We start from the raw sequence: 25,526 nt of genomic DNA, 5'->3' as shown, positions 1-25,526 counted from the left end.
TTCTGGGTTGAGTTCATCTGACCATTGTGCATCATCTACAGCATCTCCACCAGCTGGATCCTGATCTGTTAGTTGAGACTGTTGAGACGGTATACATGGTTGTAGAGTAATGTACAACTCGATACAATCCATGCCTGAATGTTCATGACTAAGAAACATGCTTTGTACATCTTCATCGTCTCGTATCTTTAGGGGGAAAAACTTGCATTGACCATTCTCAAAAAATATAGGATTCTGATATGTCATCTTTGACACAATACCTGATGCTATAAAGGATTGTATTCTTTTTTTGAAATGCAAAAATGTTGCATTTCTCTTCATCGAAACTCTAATGGTATCAGTGTTTCTAAAACAAAAACCATGAAGCTCAGACTCAAAAGTTTCACCGTTGCAGTGAACGTTGATACTGTATAATGATGAAGATGACATTTTGGAGATGAAAAGTATTTTGCAAATGCAGAGGAATGTGAGTGAAGATGAAAAGTATTTTGGAGATGAAATTTTGCAAGTGCAGAGGAATGTGAGTGAAGATGAAAAGTATTTTGCAAGTGCAGATGAATGTGATAGTAAGACACTTAAATAGATGGTATCAGTGTCTCACATTGAAGCTAGTCTGAGATACCGTGTCAAGCATGCAAGTAATTTCAGAGATGAGGTGTCTGTCATGCAATACAGTGTGACTTGATGTGTCAAGCATGCTAGGTAGTCAAGAGTTGATGTGTTTGTCATGCAAGACAGAAGTGAGTATTCAGCATGCAGGATAGTAGAGAGCCACGTGTCTGAGATGATGTGTCAATCCTGCAAGACAGTGTGAGTTGATGTGTCAGCCAGGCAAGGTAGTCAAGAGTTGATGTGTCTGTCATGCAAGACAGAAGTGAGTATTCAGCATGCAGGATAGTAGAGAGCCACGTGTCTGAGATGATGTGTCAATCCTGCAAGACAGTGTGACTTGATGTGTCAAGCATGCTAGGTAGTCAAGAGTTGATGTGTCTGTCATGCAAGACAGAAGTGAGTATTCAGCATGCAGGATAGTAGAGAGCCACGTGTCTGAGATGATGTGTCAATCCTGCAAGACAGTGTGAGTTGATGTGTCAGCCAGGCAAGCTATCAAGAAGGTAGTCATCAGCATACAGGAGACAAGACAGACACGTGTCGGACACCTAAGATGGTCAGAGATGACATGTCAATCATGCAAGCCAACCATAAGTGTTTTGTTCAGCATGCAGGAGACAACAATGCCAAGTGTCAGACATGCAGAAGGTGGCGCCAATTGGTTTGGCGCCTACCTTTAGGGCTTGTACATGGTCGCCAATTTGAATGGCGCCCCCATGTAGTCAGTCCTCGAAACCATGCATTCAGAACTAGCCTTGCATGCATGTACCCTATGGTGTCGCCAATTTGAATGGCGCCTACCTTTAGGGCTTGTACATGGGCGCCAAATGAGGTGGAGACACCATGCAAACACATTTTTTCATGCACTCATCCATTTGCCTATAAATTGATCCACTCCTTCAACAATTCTTCCACACCAACATTCTCACTACCTCATCTACATTTCTCACTACTTCATCTCCATTACTTCTTTTACAATTTCATCTTCAACAAAATCTTCCATTTTCATCTACACCAACTCCCCAACAATATGTCTTTACTCACAATGGGCGAGGCACACAGAGGAACAGTTGCAAACATCGGGACATACGTAAGTTTTTTCTTATACTTCTTTTTTATGTTTCATCTCCACCAACCCCATTTTATTTTGAAATACCGACTTAGTCAAGTGTTACATTATTTCTATTATAGGATGTCTCAAGGTTTCGCACTCGAGTCCACGAATTTGTCCACATGGATCCGATGATTCAACCTTATGTTGAACTTGCCGGTTTTGGTCACCTTAGCAAAATTATGTCTTGGTCTATAGATAACAAATTCATTCTCGCCTTATGCGAAAGATGGAGGCCAGAGACACACACATTTTGGTTTCCAACCGGTGAGTGTACCGTGACGTTAGAAGACGTCTACATGCTTTTAGGACTACGAATTGAAGGCAAAGCTGTTAATGGTAAGACCAACTTTCCAAATTCAATTTGCATGGAGCTTTTAAACGTTGATTTGTTAGATGATAATGCTAGGGGACAAGGTATACTACTTTCACGCCTAAAGTCATATTATAATAGTTTTTATTTAGATGAGCATTCTACCGAAGAAGCTCGAATCATTAAAACTAGGTGTTACATTATGTTGTTACTAGGATCCTTTTTATTTCCCGAAGGTAGTGGTTCTAGCATGCATATTATGTACTTACCTTTACTTAGACATATAGATAGAATAGGTAGTTATAGTTGGGGATCCGCATGTCTAGCCTATCTCTATAGTTCTTTGTGCAAAAACTGCCACAAAGATACTTCTACATTTTCTGGATGTGCTGTTTTGCTACAAGCATGGGGATGGTCAAGACTACCGTCTCTAGCACCGGTCAATAGCAACCCCTTCACTTTTCCATATGCAAAAAAGTAAGTTGTTTAAATTGCTATATCTTTACTTCCTTCCTTACAGTTTATTACCCATAACTAATTTATTTTAACTTTTTGGTGTAGATGGTCGGCACGCGGTATGAATTACAGCAGATGTCCGAGACACTGTATTACTCAATATCGCAACCTGTTGGATCACCTTCGACCGGCAGACGTAAGCAAAATAATTACATTATTTCTTCATATTATATTGACTTTTTCTACATTCATTTAAATCCTATTGTCTTTAACATTTCAGTTCATTTGGCGTCCATACCTTAATATGGATCATGAGCATCAGATCAACCCTGAAGACGCAGCCGTATGGACAACATGCACACCAATAATACGGTTCACAACAGTGGAGCTGCACAACACCGATCGTGTGAAGCTGCAGTTTGGTATGGTCCAGAATATCCCAGATCCCCCAGCTAGCCTAGGAGAATGGCATATGCGTAAAGTGAACGACCAATGGAACTTCAACCCTTGGCAACAATTCGCAAGATCAGAGTGTCGCAAGTGGAAGCACCGTCATGACCATGTCTTAACTGACGCAGTCATGCCAAATGAGGTAAAACCAAGTCGTACTTATATGGCTTGGTATAGATCAGTTGGATTTCAATTCATCGCCGATGATATGTACCTCCACGACCCACGCCAGACAACTTACACACAAGAAGCCTCAACATCTAACCCCCAACAACATTCTCAGCCCAATTACTCACAACCACCTATCCGACAAACTTTCCGTTCCACAAACACACAAACATACAACCAAAACATGCCATTCACCCAACCCCAAAACCAAGAACATCCCCCATACCACCACCAACAAATGGACCATCAACCTTCGACCGAACATCGCTTCGCACCCACACCATCACCCTACCAAAGTCGCCTTGCCCAAAACACTAACCGCCCCATCACCTACCGTAGCCAAGAACCCCAAACATCACAATACCAAAACATCCCACAACCATATCTCTTCCAAACACCCCAACAACCTTTCCAACCTTTCCTAGACCCATCATTGTCACCCATGTCCCCCTTCAACCGTCCTGGTCGCCCATCCATGAGTCAACCACACCCCAACTTCTCTGGCATGGGTCATGAGCTCAGCTACGCCGGTACACCATCATTGAATACTGAAGACTATGCTGAGTTGGCTGAATACCTCAACGGATCTTCTCCTGTAGGCGGTAATGACGCTCCTGGACCATCAGATGAACAAACACCGGTTCAGAATCGTCAACGTGGGTTAGGGCCAAGGGTTAGGGTAGCTAGGGGATGTGGGACCGGAGGTCGGTTAGGTGATCCCGGTCATCACCATTAGGATTCATTGTGTAAAATCCAAATTTTATTAATATCAATTCGTATTATGTCAAATTTATCTTTGTGTATTCTCCAAACATTAAGTTTCTTTCATAATTCTAAAATAAACACATATCATAAACCAAAAATTTATAGGTCAAAAACCCTAATTCAAGGACTTGTTATTGTTATGTTGAAGGGCTTGAATTTGGTCCCTTTTGGCAAAGTTCACATACACTTGTTTTGACAGAAACCCTAATTTTGGGTCAAGTTCGCAGGGACATAACTCACTCATTTTTAATTATTTTGAGGTGGGACCAAGTGCATTGCAAAATTTAAGATGTCTACTTCAAATGTTATGTTGGACAAAAATTCATATTCCTAAAAGAAACACATGCAATAATACAAAACATTATGACTCCGATAACAGTTATAATGTCAAAGAGTCCAAGTTCAGGTGCCCATACCTTTCTCATAAAAGCTGCAAATGATGCAAACCTTTAGTCCAAATTCATTATCTTGAAAAGATATACAACTTTTATGTTGAAGGTTTTGTCATTTGAGGCTTTTATCATTCAAACTAAAGGGCTTGAAATTGGTCCCTTTTGGCAAAGTTCACATACACTTGTTTTGACAGAAACCCTAATTTTGGGTCAAGTTCGCAGGGACATAACTCACTCATTTTTAATTATTTTGAGGTGGGACCAAGTGCATTGCAAAATTTAAGATGTCTACTTCAAATGTTATGTTGGACAAAAATTCATATTCCTAAAAGAAACACATGCAATAATACAAAACATTATAGGTCAGATAACAGTTGAAAAACTCAGAAGTCCAACTTCAACTGCCCATAACTTTCTCAAAAAAAATCCAAATGTTGCAAAATTTATATCCAAATTCATTGTTTTGAAAAGATCTACAACTTTCATGTTGGAAGTTTTTTCATTTGAGGCTTTTTTAAGGGAGGCGCCAATTGGATTGGCGCCCCCTCTTAAAAATTACACATAGGCGCCAATTGGATTGGCTAGGGCAGGTGCCCTAGCCAATCCAATTGGCGCCTCCTTGCAATTTTTAAGAGGGGGCGCCAATCCAATTGGCGCCTCCCTCTAAAAGTGGGGTATATTGGGAATTTTTTTGAAACCTAGGTTATTTTGGGAAATTAATTAAAAATGTGGGGTATATTGATAAAAATTCCAACAACTGTGCTCTTCCTTCACACAAAAAAACAAAGAAGTCAATAATTCTTACAAAAAATAAAAATAAAAAACAAAACAAATGAAACCACTCACATTAACAATCATGAATTCATAATCTCTTATCTAGAGTCAAAACCCAATGAATCTCTGTCGTTAACCACCACCTTAACTAGGTTCTGTCCTTGTTCCTCTTCTGTTACTTCAGAATTGGAACAATCACAAACATAAACATGGAACTTGTTCCATATTCTGACCCTAATTCCGCAACTACTCCAGCATGGCAAGAAATGTTCCGATCCGCATCCTCAAGACAACCATCCTCCACCTCATCACCCAACGCGCCGTCTGGACTACACCACGCGCCGTCCTCCATTCCCCACGCGCCGTCGTCGGCTCGAAACGACTCCGACCCAGATGGAAAAAACAAATTTTCCGGCGATCCCCAGGTGAGACTCGCTTTATACATAGCCATGGCACATGCGGGTCTTGGTTTCGCCATTTTCATTCTCTACACTGTTTCGAAGCTTTTAGAACAGTATCTTAGACCTCTTCAGTGGGCGGTACTGTGTTCAATTCCTCTCAGAGGAATTCATCAGACCATTGTTTCGTTCTGGTCTAAGCCTCTCACGCTGGGACTCACGGAAACTGTTCTTGCTGTTCCTGTTGCTGTTTTTAGAGCTTTTGTTGGTACACTTGTTGAGATTCGAGAAGCTTCTTTCAGAGTCATTCTGAGGAAACCGAAGCCTCCGAATCCTCATCCATCTAGAAAACGTAGTGGATTTTCAAATTTGCTTCGTTTGTTAGTGTCTTTTGGGATATTGATAATTGCTTATGAGAGGCTTGGTGGTTTTGGTGCTATATCACTTTTAGGGTTGGGTTTTGTGTTTAGTTCTAAGAATGTGGATTCAACTATGCACACTTTGTCTTCTTTAAGGACTAATAGCTTCAGGAGAAGTGCGGTTAGTGCTTTTTTTACTAGAAAGGTGGTGAAGAGGTTGAGTGTTCTTGTTGCAATTGGGCTTATTGTTGTTATGATTGTAGGGTTTTTAACCGGTTTGATTTTCTTTTCGTATAAGATTGGTATAGAAGGGAAAGATGCAGTTGTTTCTCTTAAGTTACATGTGGAAGAGAGTAATTATTCGGAGAGAATTGGTGTTAAGAAGTGGATGGAAGAGAATGATGTTGCTCGAATGGTGGATAGTTACACCACGAAGTTTTATGAGACTGTTTCCGATCAGATTGATGGGTTGGCCGTGCAATATAACCTGACTGAAATTGTGAATGGAATTAAGCATTTTGTGATATCGACTCCGTCTAACTCTTCAGCACCTTCAAGAGCTTTGATTAAGCCTTCGCCATACACCGAAAAGTTCTTGAGTTTGAAAACTCGGGTTAAGGACCGCGAATGGAGTCAAATTTATGCAGAACTCGATTCACTTTTTAGAGAGCTTGTGATCTCGCGTGAGGATTTGGTTGAGAAGGCAAAAGGGTTCGCGTTTAAAGGAATCGATGTATCACAACGTATTTTGGCTAGTAGTACAACCGTGCTTGGAAGCAGTTCAAAATTCATGTTGTCCATTGCTAATTCCATTGTTTCTGGAGCTGCGGAGGTTTTCAATTTCGTATCTCAATCAATGGTGTTTATTTGGGTTTTGTATTATCTCATTACGTCAGAGTCTGGTGGAGTAACGGAACAAGTGATGCATATGCTTCCGATTTCAAACTCAACTAGAATTCGATGCGTTGAAGTTTTGGATAAAGCTATTTCAGGTGTTCTTTTGGCTACCGCTGAGATGGCGTTTTTTCAAGGATGCCTTACTTGGCTTTTGTTTAGGTTATACAAAATTCATTTCTTGTATATGTCAACTGTACTTGCATTCATCAGTCCTTTGCTGCCGATATTTCCGTATTGGCTAGCGACGATTCCGGCAGCTGTGCAACTAGTGATGGAAGGTAGATACATAATTGCAATCTTCTTGTCAGTTACTCACCTTTTCCTCATGGATTATGGCGCGTCGGAAATTCTTGAAGATGTGCCTGGGAATAGTGCTTATCTTACGGGACTCAGCATCATTGGGGGAATGACATTGTTCCCATCGGCTCTCGAGGTAAGTTTTTACCCTCGATTTTATTTTCTGATGATTAGTTTGTGAGTTTGATTCTGCGGTGATAAGTATTGATTTTGTAACTTTGGTTCTGCCTAATGATAAGTATTGATTTTGATACGAAATATAGTCAAAGTGTAGCTTTAAGTTAGAACCAATTATGAAAGCAAAATCAATTTTACTCAAGAACATCTAAATATGTCAAAATCTAATCTACACCTCTAGAAGCAATTTTGTCTTCTCCAAAAGTGGAACCAAATATCCATGCATAATTCTCGGCCTTTATATGCATCATGTTCCTGTTGACTCACACATGTCAGTCTCCTTAGTCCGTGTTTCATGATGGGTCAAATGGGGAGCCCACATGCCGACGCCAGGATCAGCGTGCGCTGCCGTCCACCATCGTGATGATGATTTCTCCGCGACCATTTCAACAACCTAGGCTTGGGACACCATCATAATCCGCGTCGGTCGATGTCCCGAGTCGATTGGCGGACCGGCACGAACCGTTCCACATCCGACCGAGACACATCACCGACTACTATCCACTTCTCTCCCGACAATTTCTAGCAGTCTCTGACTCTCTTTTCAACCCTTGTTTCTCCGGGTTTCAGCCCTTGTTGTTTCAGCCTATAACAATTAACAAATCTATGTTTTGTCATTTCGTGTCATCTTCCTTCTCTTGAAGGATCTTGTTTTAACATTTGTAAACTTGTTTACCTACATATCTTGATTAAATTTCTAAAGATAATGGTGATGGATAAGAAATTTGGCTTATACATGTTCAGTTCTCTCCACAAACTATTTCCTTAGCGTAAGCTCTTCCAAACAGTCTCACACGAACTTATGTCAGTATATAAATTCAAATAAGCTAATCCAAACCGGCTCTAAAAGCAACAATTACTACATTTTAGAAAACTATACATAAATATTAAGACTTTTATTTTTTAATCATGTTTAGACGAGTCTATCAGTATCAATAACCTTATTTAAACACACTTATCTTATACCTGATGAATCATTAGATTGATCAAAAAAGGGTTTGTTGTTCTGCAGGGAGCTATAATGGGGCCATTGATAACAACAGTGATGATTGCTCTAAAGGATTTATACGCCGAATTTGTTTTGGAAGAACCTAAGGACAAGGCCAAGAAGAAAACTAGCTAAGCTTCCACCTTTGTTTATAAAAAGTATTTATTGGCAGTTGAAGTTTGCTGTAATTGCATCGGTTGTTGCTGTTGTTGGTGGAGTCTGCCTTTCAATTGCGAGAGTTTCTCAATGGTCAGTCATTTTTTCTCTTTTTTATTTGTATCATAGTTTTTTTCTTCTTTTTTATCCATTTTTTGGGGTCATCAAATATTTTGATCACTTGGTGACAGTGTTTTGTTGAATTGTACATTAAGATCTGTATTTATTCATGTAACAATGTTTCTTATTCATTATATTTGTACCTAAAAGAAATAAACACTTGTGCAAGTTTCTTGGTTGTAGCCATTACTAGGAGTTTCATAAAGTGTTGTCAATAGCGCACTATAACGGTGTAGCAAAGCGAAACAGTTTACTGTAGAGGCTGCTTTAGTGGCCAAAATAGCGAGGTCGTGGCCAATGTAGCGCCACGCCTCAGAATGTGATAGAATTTTTCATATAGCAGTTATTTTCATTATATCTAAGACTGATATGTAACATTGACATTCATGGTGTTTTTCATATGATAGAAGTTTTAAACTCTTATTGTCACACATGATTTTGACCTCACCATTGTAAGAAGTTTTAAACTCTTAAATCATCCTCTTGCTGCTATGGCTCTTAGTTCTGTCTCTGCGCTACTTCTAGCTACCAGATAATGTTTCTTAGTTATCCATGTAACCATATTTTCCCATACAAATGAACAATAGTTAGATGTGGATTTTGTATCTAAAAGGCATCATGCTCGAGTGCAAGATATTGTAGGATCCTTCTTATTGTTGCCATATTCTTTGTCAAAGCTCAAGTTTCTTCATTTATTGCTACGGTCCATTTCCACGAGGGTGTTCGGTTTGAAAATTTTTGGGTTTTTTTAAGGTCTAGTTCATCCTAGGTAGTAGGATCTGATTTAGCCCAAAAAGGTTCAACAAAAATGTAGGTTCGGTCTAGGCAGTTTCTAGTTCAATCAAAAGTTGGGATTCTGTCCATATTGAGTGATGGTTGCTCCTCTGGATACCAACTTTAAGGTAATAAGGGTTATTTTCAAAGGATGCCACATCTATTGTGTGGTAGAATTTTCTGTTTATAGTAGTGTAATACTTGTACCCTTTTTTACGAGGAGAGTAGTCAACGAAGATACATTTAATGACTTTAAGATCAAGCTTACTATAATGCGTAGGGTCGGAAATGAGTCGAGTCGAACCCGTCGTCGACTCGACTCGATAAGAATTGGTTTAGCTTGAAACTCGACTCGAGTTCGACACAAACTTTTTTTTAAGCTCGAACTCGACTCGTTTTAAGTTCTTGAACAACTCGGTTCAACTCGTTAGGTTCAGTTCATTAGGTTCAGTTTGTTTACTTCACGGACTAAAAAGTCATTTTTTAAAGTTTAAATTTTTTTTTATTATATTTGATATTTTAAATTATTCTTTTTAAAGGGAAAATATTAAAACAAAATAAAATTTTCAAGAGATAAATTTAAAAGTCTAAAAAGGAATACTAAGGGCCTGTTTGATTCTCTTTTCAAAAACAGTTTTTTAATTTTTGAAAATTGAAAAATTAAAAACTCATTTGATAAATAGTTTTTAAAAAAAATGATTTTGAAAACTATTTTTGTTTTTTAATTTTAAGAACTAAAAATCCAAAATTTGTAAAAGCTATTTTGCTTTTGAATTTCTAAAACATCAAAACTGAAAATGTGTTTATAATTACATTGATTTGTTAAATATGGATTTGTAATAGAAAATGTGTTTTTGTTGTGTGTAAGAAGAATTCAACAAATGAAAAATATTGTGTTTGCATCAGGGAACACATTTTAATTGATTGGATATTTTTATGTCTATAACATGTACATTATATATTTGTCTATTTTTTATTTTTTAATAAAATTTAATTATTATTCTTTTGTGTATTTATTTTGTGATTACAGTTATAAGTATTGGAAAAAAATAATTTTATAATTTTTTTTAATAATTATTTAATATAGATAATTGTTTATCATTTACTTATAATCACACTATTTATTAGTTTAAAAACAAATCAACCATACAAGTTTTTTCTTTTATCATCTCAAAAATAATTTTACAAAATACATCTTCCAAATGAATTTTTATTTTGTTTTCATTCTAAAAATAATTCTTAAAACTAATTTATAAAACAGTTTTTAAAAACAAAAAATTGAAATTGAATCAAACAAGCCCTAAAGGTTTTGCTTTTGAAAAATGCAATACTAATAAATGGGCATATTTAAAATCTTAAAAATAGTTAATAATAATAATAAAGTTAAAAATAATATAAAAGGATACAAATTAAATCATATAAATGGTACAATATTTAAAAAAATGTTATTTTTAAAGTGGTAGTTTAAAAAACAAATTTAGAAGTAATTTAAAATGACATTTTAAAATTAAAAGTCACGGTGCATTATGTTTTTTTTTGAGTTAGAAGTATTTTACTTTGTATAAAAAAATGTCACAAGTATTTTTTAAAATATTTAATTTGATAAGTTAAAAGGTTAAAATCTATACATTATTTTTTTAAATGATACTATTGAGATATATGATTTAAAAATATTTTATATATATATATATATATATATATATATATATATATATATATATATATATATATATATATATATATATATATATATATATATATATATATATATAATCGAGTCGACTCATGAACCTAACGAGTCGAACTATACATAGCTCAAGTTCAGCTCATTTATTTTACGAACTTAGTTTTGAGCTCAAGTTCGACTCATTTGGTTTATGAACCAAGTCCAACGAATTAATTATCGAATCGAGTCTTGAACTATTTTCGAGTTGGTTTGGTTCATTTCCAGCCCTAATGATGAGGATCAAAGTTGTAGACAAAGGCTAAAGATCCCAAATTTTTTAGATGAATAGACGTTAAGATCTCTTTGATTGCACTAATACAAATAATATATTTAATGAGAAAACTTTCACCTTGGTCAACCTTTTTTATATTTTATTTTTTATTTAATTTAATTTTGAATTATTAAATAATTTATTATCTTGATTTTTACTAAAAAAACGACCTGATAGTTCTTTTACATGAATTTTCAGAATATGGCATTTAAAAATATTTTTCAATTGATATATTTCTCGATTTTGCCTAAAAACAATGTGTTTGTTATTTTGCATGAATACTTCACATAACTAGACTCTAACTTTTCATTTGCTCATTGCGTTTCTTCATCATTCTCTTAACAAAAATCTTAGGTTATTTTCATCAAAATTCATATTCCATAATCTCTTTTCAACATCTTTCAACTTCAACTCTTCCAACATCAACTCGTTGAAGCTTAGTCATCATGTTTGAAGTACATAACTCAACATTGAGATGATGTTAGTTTTAGAAATATTCATATAAATGACGTTAGTTTTATAAATGTTCATATAAATGTTGTTAGAAATGGTGTTATGTACTAACTGAAATGGTGTTAGTTTTATAAATATTCATAGAAATGGTAATACCTAAGAGAATGTTATGCTTTTTATAAATATTTTTTCTTTTATTTGGAGGATGTCTTGTTTTGAGTTGCTTGTGTTTTATAATTAAGGAGACAAAGGATGTACACTAAAGATAGTTTCCATAATCCTTTCCAACATGAAGGAGCCATATGACATACTTTTCTTGCACCTGAAACTAAAACCACTTCTTCTTTCTTCACTTGCTTATTACTACTACTGCTACTACTTTTTAGCTAAATTTCAACATAATTTCCTTCATCTCTTTCTCTATTTATTAGACGAAATGCTTATATCTAGAGGGGTGAATAGATCTAAATTTAAAAATTTATTCGAAAATTTGACTTAGAAAATTTAATGACGTGGAAGCCAGTTTCAAAAATTTCCCGGATCAAAAATCGTTTAACCAAACCTACTATTAAATAGCCTGGATCAAAAATTGTCTAACCGAACCTACTATTAAATAGCTCGGATCAAAAATCGTCTAACTAAACCTACTATTAAATAAACCGAATCTACTATTAAGGGATACTTTGACAAAAAAAGAAGGAAGACTGGGTTATGTCCGAATAGGTTTTGCCAAAGCAGCATGAGTGTGTTCGGTTTCAAATTTTTTTGGGTTATTTTAGGTTCTAGTTCATCCTAGGTAGTAGGATCTGATTTATCCCAAAAAGGTTCAACAAGTGTAGGTTCGGTCTAGGCAGTTTCTAGTTCAATTAAAAGTTGGGATTCTGTCCATATTGATGGTTGCTCCCCCTTAATACTAACTTTGAGGTAATAAGAGTTATTTTCAAAGAATACCACATCTATTGTGTGGTAGAATTTTCTGATTATAGGAGTGTAATACTTATACACCTTTTGATGAGGAGAGTAGCTAAGAAAGATACATTTAATGGCTTTAAGATCAAGTTTGTTATGATGGGGATCAAAGTTGTGTACAAAGGCTGAAGATCCCAAAACTTAGACGTTAAGATCATGTCAATTATACTATTACAAATAATATATTTAATAAGAAAACTTTCATCTCGGCCAACCAAAAACCGAATATATATATATATATATATATATATATATATATATATATATATATATATATATATATATATATATATATATATATATATATATATATATATATATATATATATATATATATATATGTGCCATGTTTAATTTTGTTTTTAAGAAAATATACACCTTAATCCTCGATTTCTTATAAAACTGACGGGATATAACTACCAGACACCTCGCTTCGAATCATAGATACTTCATGTTATGTTTTCTTTTTTAATTTCTCACTTCGTTCATTTCCTTTGTCTTTTTTATTTATTTTTCTATTTAATATTTTCAAATGCATTCTTTTATTAATTTTTTTAATTTGTATATTTCCTTGGTTTCATGGCCAACCGAGGGGTAATATCTTTTGTATCAGTATTTTTAAATTAATATGTTCAAATGCCTTTTTTATTTTTTATTTTTATTTTTTTCTATATTTTTTAATTTTTAATTGATCTATTCCTCGCTTTTGCCTAAAAACCTACGTGTTTGTTCTTTTGCATGAATACTTCACATAACTAGAATCTAACTTTTCATTTGCTCATCGCGTTTCTTCATCATTCTTTTAACAAAAATCCTAGGCTATTTTCATCAAAACTCATATTTCATCATCTCTTTTCAACATCAACGCTTCCAACATCAACTCGTTGAAGCATAGTCATCATGTTTGAAGTACATAACTCACCACTGAGATGATGTTAATTTTAGAAACGTTCATATAAATGATGTCAATTTTATAAATGTTCATAGAAATGTCATTAGAAATTGTGTTACGTACTAATTGAAATGGTGTTAGTTTTATAAATGTTCATAGAAATGATAATACCTAAGAGAATGTTATGCTTTCTATAAATATTTTTCCTTTTATTCGGAAGATGTCTTGTCTTGAGTTGCTTATTTTTTATAATTAAGGAGAGAGAGGAGGTACGCTAAAGATAGTTTCCATAACCCTTTCCAACATGAATGAGCCATATGCCATACTTTTCTTGCACCTGAAACTAAAACCACTTCTTCTTTCTTCACTTGCTTATTATTATTATTATTATTATTATTATTATTATTATTATTATTATTATTATTATTATTATTATTATTATTACTACTTTTTAGCTAAATTTCAACGTAATTTACTTCATCTATTTCTATGTTTATTTTACTATCCATATATGTTATTATTCTTAAAATGATTCATCATAAATTGTTGTTTTAATCCTTAATCATGTTCATGCAATGTGTTTGTATCTTGTTTCAGAAAGTCATTATAACATATTCATGCAATGTGTTTGTAACTTGTTTTAGAAAGCCACTGTAACTTGTTTCATGCAATATGTTGCTATTTATCTTAATTTACACATACATGAGTGATTTGGCAAACACCTCTCATACAACCTCTGTTAATGCAAAAAGTAAAAAAAGCTAGAGGTGCCACAATGTTGACCAACGTGAAGAAAGCCCACGAAAGCGGTGTCACTTCTCGGTTAATTTTGATGTAAGAACCAGTAAGGATTATGGTGAACATGTTGGTGATTTTAGAAGTTACTTAGCATTACAAGATAGAAGTAAAGTGAGTATTTTGATAAATAATTGGCACGATATTGACAGTGATTTGAAAGATAGCATATGGACTGATATTATTATATTTATTATGAATTTTATGATTTATTTTACAAGTATAGATGTTAGCCTGAAATCTCTATTTGAAAAAAGTCAACTGAATGCTGCATTAGGAAAATGCCAAGTCTTAGCATTGATTGACATAAGTCGACATGAATGAATACGTTGATTGGGACGTTTCGACTAACATCTTGAACCATAGTTTGAAAGAATCTCAAGAGAAGATCTTGAAACACGGTTTGGATGAGTCTCATGAGCATATCTAATTGATCACTTAACATTGTGTTGAAGTCGAAGCATTCGACGAACTTCAAAGGCTTAAAAAAAAGAATTTGGAAACCAAAGACTTGAGAGGGGTCTTAGCATTTTCAGCAATCACGTTCGACGAGTAGCCAATTATCAATCGCTAAGAGTAGTTACGAACGTGGGATAATGGTTTTCAACAATTCTCAAGTACCGACAACGCGACAGTGCATCAGGAGATTAAGTTGCATGTTCTTGAAGACGTGTATGTTCTCTAGGAATAACCTGTCGGAGACGGTTATCTTTAGTTTAGTATACATATAGCATATTCATACATTGTAATCAAGGTTTCAAAATTCATATACTTTATCTATAGAACTGGAGTATCCAAGTCAAAGTGCAAAATAGTCTGTGAGTAACATGTGAGTATGTGTCCCTTTTTATTTATTGTCTTCAGTTTCCTTAATTGAAACACTTTATGATTTTAGTCATTTATTGTGTTTATTTAATGTCATTTATTGCAGTTTTCTTTTACTTTAATTCAAGATTTTTCTTCATTAAAGTTTGTCTTTATTCTTTATCCATACAAACATTCACAATCACTTCACATACATACTTTCTTGTACATGTGTTTGTGTAAGACCCCAATTTTGACCCTAAGATCCCTCATGATATCTCATCATTTGCATTGGCTTTGAAATCACACCTTGGAATCCTCTTCACCCCTCATTAATTGAGTCTGCATTGGAAGATATCACCAAGCACATTTGTGATTGTATCATACTTTATTTTTTTTGTTTACTAACCAAAATACCAAAAATATGTCTATGTGTAGCTTTATTTCTTTTGTAGATAGTGAGTGTGTCCATCTGTGCCTTATCAAGTTCACATCTAGGATTTGAGACCCTCGTGCAAGAGATCAATCAAGGAAAGTTTCATAATATTTCCAAGCATCATATATGGATCCCCATGTTCATTATTTGTTATTTGATCAAGAATTCATCAAGAGTTTGAAGCTTATTTGCCTTGGAAGCCCTAATTCATCTGGGTATCTTGTGTGTCTTCCTCAACAAGTTTCTTCAACATTTGGTCAAAGATCTCAAAGGATACTCCATTTTACTTCATATTTTGCATATATGATCCTCCATAAGCCCCAAAGAGCAAAATAACTTCAAGTTTGCAAGTTGGTTCAAAGAGGTTGATCAGAGAAAGTCAACTAGTAAAATCTAGGGTTCCCTAGACCCTATCTCCTACATTTTTTATCATATGAAAATGATTCCAAGAGAAAAGTTACTCTTTATGACATTTCAAACAACTTTTATGTTGACATCAAGAGCTAAGTTTTCTTGGAAAGTCATTTTTTATGGTGAAAGATTATAGATCAACTTCCAAGGACCATAACTTGCTCAATTTTTATCATATGAAGACCATCCAAGTTTCATAATCAAATTCAAGAGGTATTATATAACTTTTATTCTTTGAGAAATGTCAAATTCAACTTGCAAGAGCATGTACCAAGGGGAAATATTATAGGTCATTTTGGGTCATCATCATTGAACAAGCAATTTTCCTCAACTTCTAAAATCCATAACTCCCTCATGAAAGATTCAAGTAGTGTCAAATTTGTGACCAAATTGAATAGAAATGAAAGAGTTACAACTTTGATGAAGGAAGCATTTTCATTTGAAGCTCATAGAAAAAGTTATTCAAGGTGAAAAATTGGTCATTTGACTTTATAGTTAGAAAGTTTTCAACTATGTTTGATTTCTCCAACTTCCACCTCAAAATTCATCATGATACAAGCTCCAAAGGGAAAAGTCCAAAGTTGTTCCCCTTCATGTTACCTTTTCAAAGAGTCCAAGATCATGACATTTGGAGCATTTTTGAAGGACTTGCGCATGGGTGTAATGTATGGCCCCATTTGGATGATTTTCATGACCAATCTTCAAATACATTTGCATGGTCTCATGTTAAGCTTTCAGCATCACATGTACACAACTTTGGACCATTTCCAATCATTTGATGGGCCTATCACACGCCCATGCAAGCATGCACATGAGAATGACTATTTTTGGCATTTGAATGGAAGTGTGTGGAAATCAATTGCCAAGCCTATAAATGCAACCCATCCTCCTCAGAATTGAGGACACCTTGCCCAAGCCTTGCTCCTGCAACCTTCCCATACTCCATTGATAGGATAAGCTTGAAGATTTCATTTGAAATCGAGTTTCAATTTCACTTTTGTTTTGAAGTTGAAACTCCAAGAGTCCAAACCATTTGAGCATCCATTTCATCTCCTGCAAGATAGAGGAAGCAAGCCCAAGCAAATTGAGATCCAGATCGAGCTTCATCACTACAAACAGAAGGTGAATTTTGTGAAACTTTCTTTCTTCGATTCTCCCTTAATTCTCCATCATTTCACTTGATTTTTGGTTGGCTGAAGTCCTACCAATGTAGGCAACAAGGTTGAGTTACATTGGGGTTAAATTGAAGCAACTCAGATCATACTCCTCAAATTTCAAATCCATGTATCTTTCAATATACTTGGAATTGGAAGAAATTGAGGTCAGATTCGGGCTCCTGAGGATTTTTCCTTCAAATTAGTGTACTTTTTATTTTCAAGGAGGTTGGTGGTGGACCAGTCCGGTGAGGTCCACCAAAGAAGAAGATCGGAGCTAGGGCTCCGGTGATGTGTTGGCACCCTTCCAACCACCTGATCATGTTTGAATGTTTTAATCATGGCCATTGGTTTTAATTACCATTGTTGCAGCGCGTTGACTAGGTTCCATCGTGGATAGCACACACGTGGCCATCAAATTTTCCACCTCAATTAATGAGGGAGATCTGATGGCCCTTGTCTTTTTTTCCAATTTTATTTTAATTTTTGATTTTTCTTTTAATCCACTTCTTTTGATTAATTCATAATAAATTCATTTTTAATCCAAAAAATATGGGACTTTCACAAAAACTCTTTAAATATTCTCCTCTTCCATATTTTGAATTAAAATCATTTTTTGGATTAATTTTGATATTTTTTGTGAATTAATTTATTTTGGACTTGTTTTTAAATATTTTAAAATACTTATGACTTTTCAAAAATTCTCAATTTTTTTGTCTAAGGTCCTTTGACCTTGTTTGACCTAGGATAAATCCCTTGGACATTTATTTAGTGATTTGAAGGGATTTGGGGTTTTGTCCATTTAAAAATGCACTTTAATTCATTTTAAAATTGATTTTTATTTGTTTAATTGTTTAAAAATATTTTTGAGCCATTTGATTGACTTTGTAATATTTGACTTTCTGTTTGACCTTGATCATGGTTGATTTGAACTTTTATTTGATCAATACTATTGGATTTAGGGGGTTGATGACCCTCAAGATGAATGGATAATATTGATCAGATGAATTTCCTCCTATGATCAATTTGAGTTTCTATTTCCCCTCCCCTCTTCATCTTCATCCCTATTCTTCCCCAATTCCTTATTGACCAATGAATTCTCTTCATGTCTAATGCTAGTTGATTCATTAATGACTTTGTATCAGATGAATCAACATGAGTCTTACTGAGGTAGGTCCCTCCCACTTTATTTTTGTATGTGGTATGTTTTAAGAGCTTGGTTCTTTGTACCAAGTCTCTAACATGCATTAACACCAATATCTTTATTGCCCGATCTCAGATAGTTGTGACTTCTACATAAGTTCAATTACGATTGCTTAACATATACCTAAATTTGTCCCGCAAGGTATATCATTCTAGTAAGTGAGATTGTAAGTCTCGCATTCTTCATGGTATTGTGTGGATACCTGACCTTTTTTCCATTCATGAGAGCTAGTGGCATACTTGTTGATTTATCCAAGTTGGAGCCCTTCTCATGGATGATGTCTTGGTTCATGTCTTTATACTTGTGAATGGATGGTTGAGTATTCTCCAAAGAATGACTTAAACAAATGAAACTCTTCACTAACATTTGACTAACTTCTTATTAACATTGCTTTACTTTCAAGTCATTTACTTAATGCAATTTAAATTTCAATACCTTTATCATTGATTGCCATTTACATTTCATGCAAGATGTTTATGTTTCAGTCATTTTCATTTTTCTCACTTAAGCCATATCATTTGTGCTTGTATATATTGTGTGCTTTTGGTTTTGTTTTGTTTGTGGTCTCAGGACCTTAAAATACCTAATAACAACAAAAAAACCTGAAAAAATATATTGGTGGAGTGTTGGACTTGATCTGAACTTTTGGACTTATAATAGGAAACTTCCCCATGCTTTGAGGACTTGGCCAATGCCACAATCTGAGACTGAGCTATCCTTGATTATGCCTTTCATATGATTGTAAGCCTTAAGTTCTCCTGGTTCATCTGTCACTTTGTATCTATGCTTGATTGTTTTATTATTATTATTATTATTGATTATGTCTGATGATTGTTTCTGTGAGTTTACCAAGGAAATATTTCATCTGATACATTGGAAGACATCGGAGACTGCTTGTTATTGGAGTGCTTGCTTGGATATTATGGCTATCTTTATTTGATGCCTTGGTCTTCATGATTAATTGCTTGGATATTGCTTATGCTTGTTGCTTTCTCAAAAGTCCAAAGGAAAATGGGTTTCTATCTGACATTCTTGTCTTATGGATTGCATCTCATTGGTCATATCTTTTCAACTCTTAACTTTTAATTTTTTTCTAGGGTAGCCTCTTCATCTCCTCCCGCTTCTTTAATTTCAAAATCTCTCCCTCTTTTCAAAACCTTCTTTGTTTTTTTTTTCAACTTATACATGTTTTAATTAGAAACTTTGCCCTTGTGCCATTGAATTTTTAAACTTTTCCTTAAATCAAACTTGTGAATGAACTTAACCATATTGACATTAATTTCAAAAAGACAAAAAGAACTAACAACCCCATTCAAATCTTTGGCCATCTTTGTGCCTTTCTCTTGCTAAACTTTTGTTAAAATCAATACACCAACTTCTTTGAAATTTTTACCATGAACTACGGGGTTTTGATCCCTCATTTTGATGTTGGTACGTAGGCATAAGACCAAAGATCTTGTCAAACACAAACGTATAATTAATGAATTATTTTCTCATCCCCCCATTCCATTTTTATCAAACACCTTTTCAACAAAACCACTTGCACACCAAAAGGGCTCCCTAGGAGTACCTAGGACACTTTGGGTGCTAACACCTTCCCTTTGTGTAACCAACCCCCTTACCTGTTATATCTGGCATTTTATTAGTTTTGATTTGAAAATTTCTTATCTTTGGGTTTTTATTCGTACTTTTACCTTTTCCTTTGGAAATAAATAAGGCGCGGTGGAGACTCTGATTTTTCAATTGACGTTAAGATTATCCATAGCTTGATGGTCACGAATGCACCGCTACAGAAATAAAGTGGCGACTCTGCTAGGGAGTAGTCCTCAGTGGGTTTAGCCTACTTTTTGTGTGTATTATATTTGTTGATATTTGATGTTTTTTTGTTTGTATATATTGTTTGTGTGATATAATCTGTCTGTTGTGCTTGGTGATCTCTGAGTGGTGAGATAAGTTCTAACCCGAGCTTGAGTGCAATTAAGATAGGAGGATGGTATAGTCATGTCACACGAGTAAATCGTGGATAGGCATTACTTTTTCCAACCTGGGAGTCTTAGAAGCTGAGGATCGTAGAACATATAACCCAACTTGGCCTATTTAGGATGTATTGCGAAGACTGTTCAACTATAGACTTGATAACAGTTGTAATGCGATACTACACTCAGACGAGTTTCTCTTGAGAATATTATGGGTTGATGAGTCAGTCATCTAAACCTATAGTATCTGATAGATGGGATCACGAATCTGGGAACTTTTTAGAACATGCTCTATAGGTTTTTATCTGTAGTACACTCCTTTGGGATGGTTCTTAACCCGACTCCATGCTCGTGACTCATAATAAACCCTTTGATTCTCGGTTGATCCGACCAGTCTCATCAATATCAATGGAACTTGGGTGTTGATAAGGTTGAAACCATAACCCACCAAAATGGATGATTGATCTTGCTGACGATTTGATCTATCCTGCGACCTTTGTTTGTGTTTGCCTGGTGTGTGATCCCTTGTGTGTAATTGTTGCATTCATGCATTCATGAGCAACATAACATTCATCACAACAACAAATTTTCAAGGAACTGAGGTCTATTTTGCAAATAATTTTCAGACCATGGATTATGGATGGAGGAATACTAAAAAGTACAGTTTCAGATGTCCTGATTTGAAGGAGTTAAGGAAGTTGTCATCCTTTTTATTAAATCCCTTGGACTTTAAGCAACGTCATGGGAAGCTTTTGTCCATGTTATCTACTGATGTTGTGGAAGGAATTTTGAGTGTCTTGGTGCAGTTTTATGACCCCCTCTACCGATGCTTCACTTTTCCAGATTATCAACTTATGCCTATGTTGGAAGAGTATGCCTATCTCTTGGGTATGTCCGTATCTAACAAGGCGCATTTCAGTGGATTAAAGGAGATTCCCAGATCTCATGTCATAACTGAAGCTCTTCATTTGAAGAAATCTAAGATTGATACTAATTTTGTGAAGAAAGGAGGGATTCAAGGGTTGACTTCTGAGTTTCTCATTGGGAGGGCTACTGCTTTTGCTCAAGCCAGTAGCGTGGATGCTTTTGAAGCCATCTTTGTCTTGCTCATCTATGGCTTAACTTTGTTTCCTAACATTGACGATTTTATTGATGTTAACTCCATTAGAATTTTCTTGACTGGGAATCATGTTCCAACTTTGTTGGGTGATACCTACTTCTCTTTGCATTTAAGGAATTATAAGGGTGGTGGAACTGTTGTGTGTTGTGTTCCTATTTTGTACAAGTGGTTTATTTCGCACTTGCCTCATACGCCGACTTTCTTGGAGAACCAAAAATGTCTATGGTGGTCCCAGAGACTTATGTCTCTCACTAATGATGATATTATCTGGTATGATTCACCATTGGGTAGAATGGACATTATTGACAGTTGTGGCGAGTTCTCTAACGTGCCACTCATTGGTACACAAGGAGGAATTAACTATAATCCAGCATTGGCCCATCGCCAACTTGGGTTCCCCTTGAGAGATAAGCCTAATAACGTTCATTTAGAAGGTCTATTCTATCAGGAGGGTAAAGATCCCCATCTTTTGAAGAACAGAATGGTGCATGCTTGGAACAATGTGCATAGGAAAGGAAGATCCGAGCTTTGTCCATGCAACTGTGTAGCTTTGGAAGCTTACACTACTTGGGTGAAGAAGAGAGATTTGGAGCTGAAGATATTGTACGCTTGTGAGAAACCTATGCCCATGGTTATGGTTGAGCCATCAACTCTCCCTAACCAAGATATAGAGGAGTTGGAAGACACACTCTCCAAGATGAAGCAATAGAGATAGACTTATGAGAAGAGCGGTTTCATGCTTTGAACCGCTAACATGTGGTGTTACAACATGAGTCGAGAGACAAGGATGCACTTATCGAGGTTCTTGAAGAGCGTGTAGTGAAGAGACAAAGAGAGCCAGAGGATTTATTTCTCTCTAGTATTCCTCAGCCTTCTGGTGCTTGGAAGAAGATTGTTGATCGACTTGTCCTCGAGAAAGGTCAGATGCAAATAGCCTTTGAGTATGAGATCCGACGCATCCGAAGGAAGTATACTCCCTTGGACAGTTCAACTAATTCAGTTGTTAGGGATCCTTAGGATGATATTTTCCTTTTCTCTTGTATTTAAATTTTTGGTTTCTGAAATTGTACTCAGTGTAATCCTTCCAAATTTTATGAATAAAAAGAGATTTTATGGTCAAAATTGTTATTATTATTGATTATTGTTATTAATTGAAATATTTGCAAATAGGACTTTGTATATTCCTTGAAAATTAAAATAAAAAACATTGCATTTCATGCATCATTTGTACAACATGTTTCTTTAGTCAGATGTCTTATCAGTTCTTCTTCTGTGTATAAGTCAAGTTGACTCATCACTACTGCACTCGTGTTAATCGTCTGAAGAGAATGGAGCATCTTGAACAAGAGAACCGAGAACTCAAGGATGAGATCGCCAGATTCACTGCCTTAATGGAATCCGTGATTGCTGCTCATAATCAACCATCTCCGCCTCCTGCAACTACTCCCCCTCAGAGGACTGTTATTTCAGAGATTACTTCAACGCATGTGCCTGTGGTTGCTAGCCAGTTCGTGCCTTCCATGCCTGCTGGGTTCCCTTAGGGAATGCCACCCAACTTTGTGCCTGAGGGTACACTCTAACATTTGCTTCTCTGCCAACATCTAGCTTGGTCCTGTCTGTACCTCCTTCTATTGTGCATACTCTGCCTCGTGTCGAGGAAACCATCTACCATTCTGAACCTTCTGAAGGTCCTGATGTTTATGAGAAGATGGAAGAGATGAAGGATCAGTTTCTTGAGTTGCGCAAGGAATTGAAGACCCTAAGAAGGAAGAATTTGTTCAGTAAGAGTGCTGTTGAGCTGTGTTTAGTGCCCAATGTCAAGATTCTAGTGAAGTTCAAGGTCCCAGACTTTGAAAAGTATAAAGGGAATACTTTCCTTCTAAGTCATCTTGTCATGTATGCTCGCAAGGTGTCTACTCATACTGACAATGATCAGCTACTCGTCCATTACTTTCAGGACAATCTTACTGGTGCTGCACTCAGATGGTACACGACCTTGGTCAGTGCTAGTGTTCGTACTTTTAATGACTTGGACGAGGCATTTGTCAAGCAATATAAGTATAATGTTGATATAGCTCCGGATCGGGATCAGTTGAGATCAATGTCCCAGAAGGACAAGGAGACATTCAAAGAGTACACTCAAAGGTGGAGAGAATTGGCTGCGCAGATTAGTCCACCTCTGGAAGAGAAATAAATGACCAAGATATTTTTGAAGACGCTGAGTTCATTTTACTATGAATGTATGATTGCAAGTGCCTCTAACGATTTCACCGAAATGGTGAACATGGGGATGAGATTGTAAGAAGGTGTCAGAGAATGACGGTTATCCAAAGATGAAGCATCGGCGAGCAAGATGTACTGTGGTAGTTTCTCCAAGAGGAAGGAAAGGGAAGCAAATGCAGTAACAACAGGAAGACAGAGAAGCCCCCTTGTGAAGAAGAATTCTCAGTCCCCTAAACATCATCATCAAGTATCATCAGTAATTCCAGTTTTTACCAATGATTCAATAAATCAACCAGTTCCTGTTTAGCAACAACATCAAACTTTTTAAACCCAAATACCCCTAATTCGAAAAAAAAACAAAATAACCCTGATTTCAAAAAAATTCCCAAACTACCCCACTTTTAAGAGGAGGCACCATACCAATTGGCGTCAGCTCCTAAAGTTAGAGAGGAGGTGCCAATTGGATTGGCTAGGGCACATGGTGCTGCCAATCCAATTGGCGCCCATGTGTTACTTTTGAGAGGAGGCGTCAATGGATCTGGCACCTCAGTGTAAAGTGCAATTTTTTTGTTATAAATAGAGGTGTTTTGTGAATCATTTTTCCACATCTCATTTCATCATTTTCCAAACATGTTTGGTGTTCATCGCCGCTATGGAAAGGTGATTTATTTGAGAGACAAACCTCAAATGTTGATGCTCTTCTGGAACATCAATAGTTTTGATCAACTGAAGAGGGAGCTGGTTCATTGGTTAGATGGAAAAATACTAGAAGGGGAAAAATTAGAAGTATTGAGAGACTCGATAATATATTTGGTTGGATGCGAATCAAAACTGATAAGGATGCTAGGGAAATGGTGTTTGGACGAGATGACATCAGTTTGATTGTTGTAATTAGTTAGAAATATTCTGTTTTAAGTTTGCTTATGTTGTAGTGATGTTTGTTGTTAACCTTGTTGTAACAAAAAGTGAATGATATATAAAAATCGAAGGTTACAAAAATTAAGGTTACAAAAAGATTATGATGCAGATGTTGCTTCTCGATTGGGACAATTGTTCTTATTGTATCTTGGTTGACGACATATACTACATAGCCTTATCATTTTATCAGTCGTATCCATTTCTGTTCTAATATGCGTGCTGTCTGGCTGTCCTTTTTTCTTTCTTCACATCTCGTTGTTGTGCCAAACTATGTCACCTTCATATGGAGGCCAGTATTCCTTCATTGGTAGCACTAAGAAGCTTTTGTTATACACATTCATGACAATAATGGCCTTGTAAACATCAGATAAATGGTTGTAAGCGTCCTGGCGAGTATGTGCGCATGCTACAATGACATGGGAGCAAGGAATGCGGAAGGCCTGGAACTTTCCACAGTCGCACCAACTTCTGTTTAGTTTGACAACATAGGATAGATTTGCTCTCCCCTCATTATGGTCCATTGTTTCTTGTACGCTGAAATTTTGCCTATGGCGGTCAAAGACAGTTACCGCGTGTGTGCTAGCTTTGATGCTCTCCTCTTTCATCACTTTCATACAACACTCACTGAATATTTTCCTGGACATTAACACTGCACTCCATCTTTCACCTCTGGTTGCGAAGGTAGAAGCCAACCTATAATAGGTTGATCTGACCAAGGCGGTTATTGGTAGATTTCTAATGCCTTTGAATACACCATTCATGCATTCCATAAGGTTTGTTGTCATGTGGCCCCATCGACAACCTCCGTCAAATGCCCTTGTCCACTGCTCTACTGGTATGTTATCCAACCATCTTCCTGCATCTTCATTAGATAGTCTAATTTCATCACGGTAATATTGAAATTACGACTGAGTTAGAGCATACCCATAATTCACCACTTTTTTGCGAAGGTTCTTATCTTTGATTG

The 25,526-nt window shown here is 35.8% G+C and overlaps 2 protein-coding genes across 2 annotated transcripts; one reads left to right on the top strand and one right to left on the bottom strand.

Moving 5' to 3' along the window:
* The first annotated feature begins 5,068 nt into the window (after positions 1–5,068).
* LOC127084705 (uncharacterized) lies at positions 5,069–8,619 on the top strand. Its single transcript, XM_051025212.1, has 2 exons — positions 5,069–7,128; positions 8,182–8,619. The coding sequence occupies exons 1-2, from the start codon at positions 5,251–5,253 to the stop codon at positions 8,290–8,292; spliced, it is 1,989 nt and encodes a 662-aa protein (XP_050881169.1). The 5' UTR covers positions 5,069–5,250; the 3' UTR covers positions 8,293–8,619.
* On the bottom strand, positions 7,256–7,657 carry LOC127085808 (uncharacterized). Its single transcript, XM_051026362.1, has 2 exons — positions 7,564–7,657; positions 7,256–7,266 (listed from the first exon to the last, which is right to left on the bottom strand). The coding sequence occupies exons 1-2, from the start codon at positions 7,655–7,657 to the stop codon at positions 7,256–7,258; spliced, it is 105 nt and encodes a 34-aa protein (XP_050882319.1).
* Positions 8,620–25,526: the final 16,907 nt, after the last annotated feature.

Source organism: Lathyrus oleraceus, chromosome 5 (genome assembly GCF_024323335.1).
Source record: "Lathyrus oleraceus cultivar Zhongwan6 chromosome 5, CAAS_Psat_ZW6_1.0, whole genome shotgun sequence".
NCBI classification, from domain to species: Eukaryota; Viridiplantae; Streptophyta; class Magnoliopsida; order Fabales; family Fabaceae; genus Lathyrus; species Lathyrus oleraceus.
This window is presented reverse-complemented; position numbering and strand designations above follow the sequence as displayed.

Coding starts and splice junctions, on each gene's coding strand:
- LOC127084705 (XM_051025212.1), top strand. CDS start 5,251: ATGGAACTTGTTCCATATTCTGACCCTAATTCCGCAACTACTCCAGCA. Junction 7,129..8,181: donor TGTTCCCATCGGCTCTCGAG/GTAAGTTTTTAC, acceptor GTTGTTCTGCAG/GGAGCTATAATGGGGCCATT.
- LOC127085808 (XM_051026362.1), bottom strand. CDS start 7,657: ATGTGTCTCGGTCGGATGTGGAACGGTTCGTGCCGGTCCGCCAATCGA.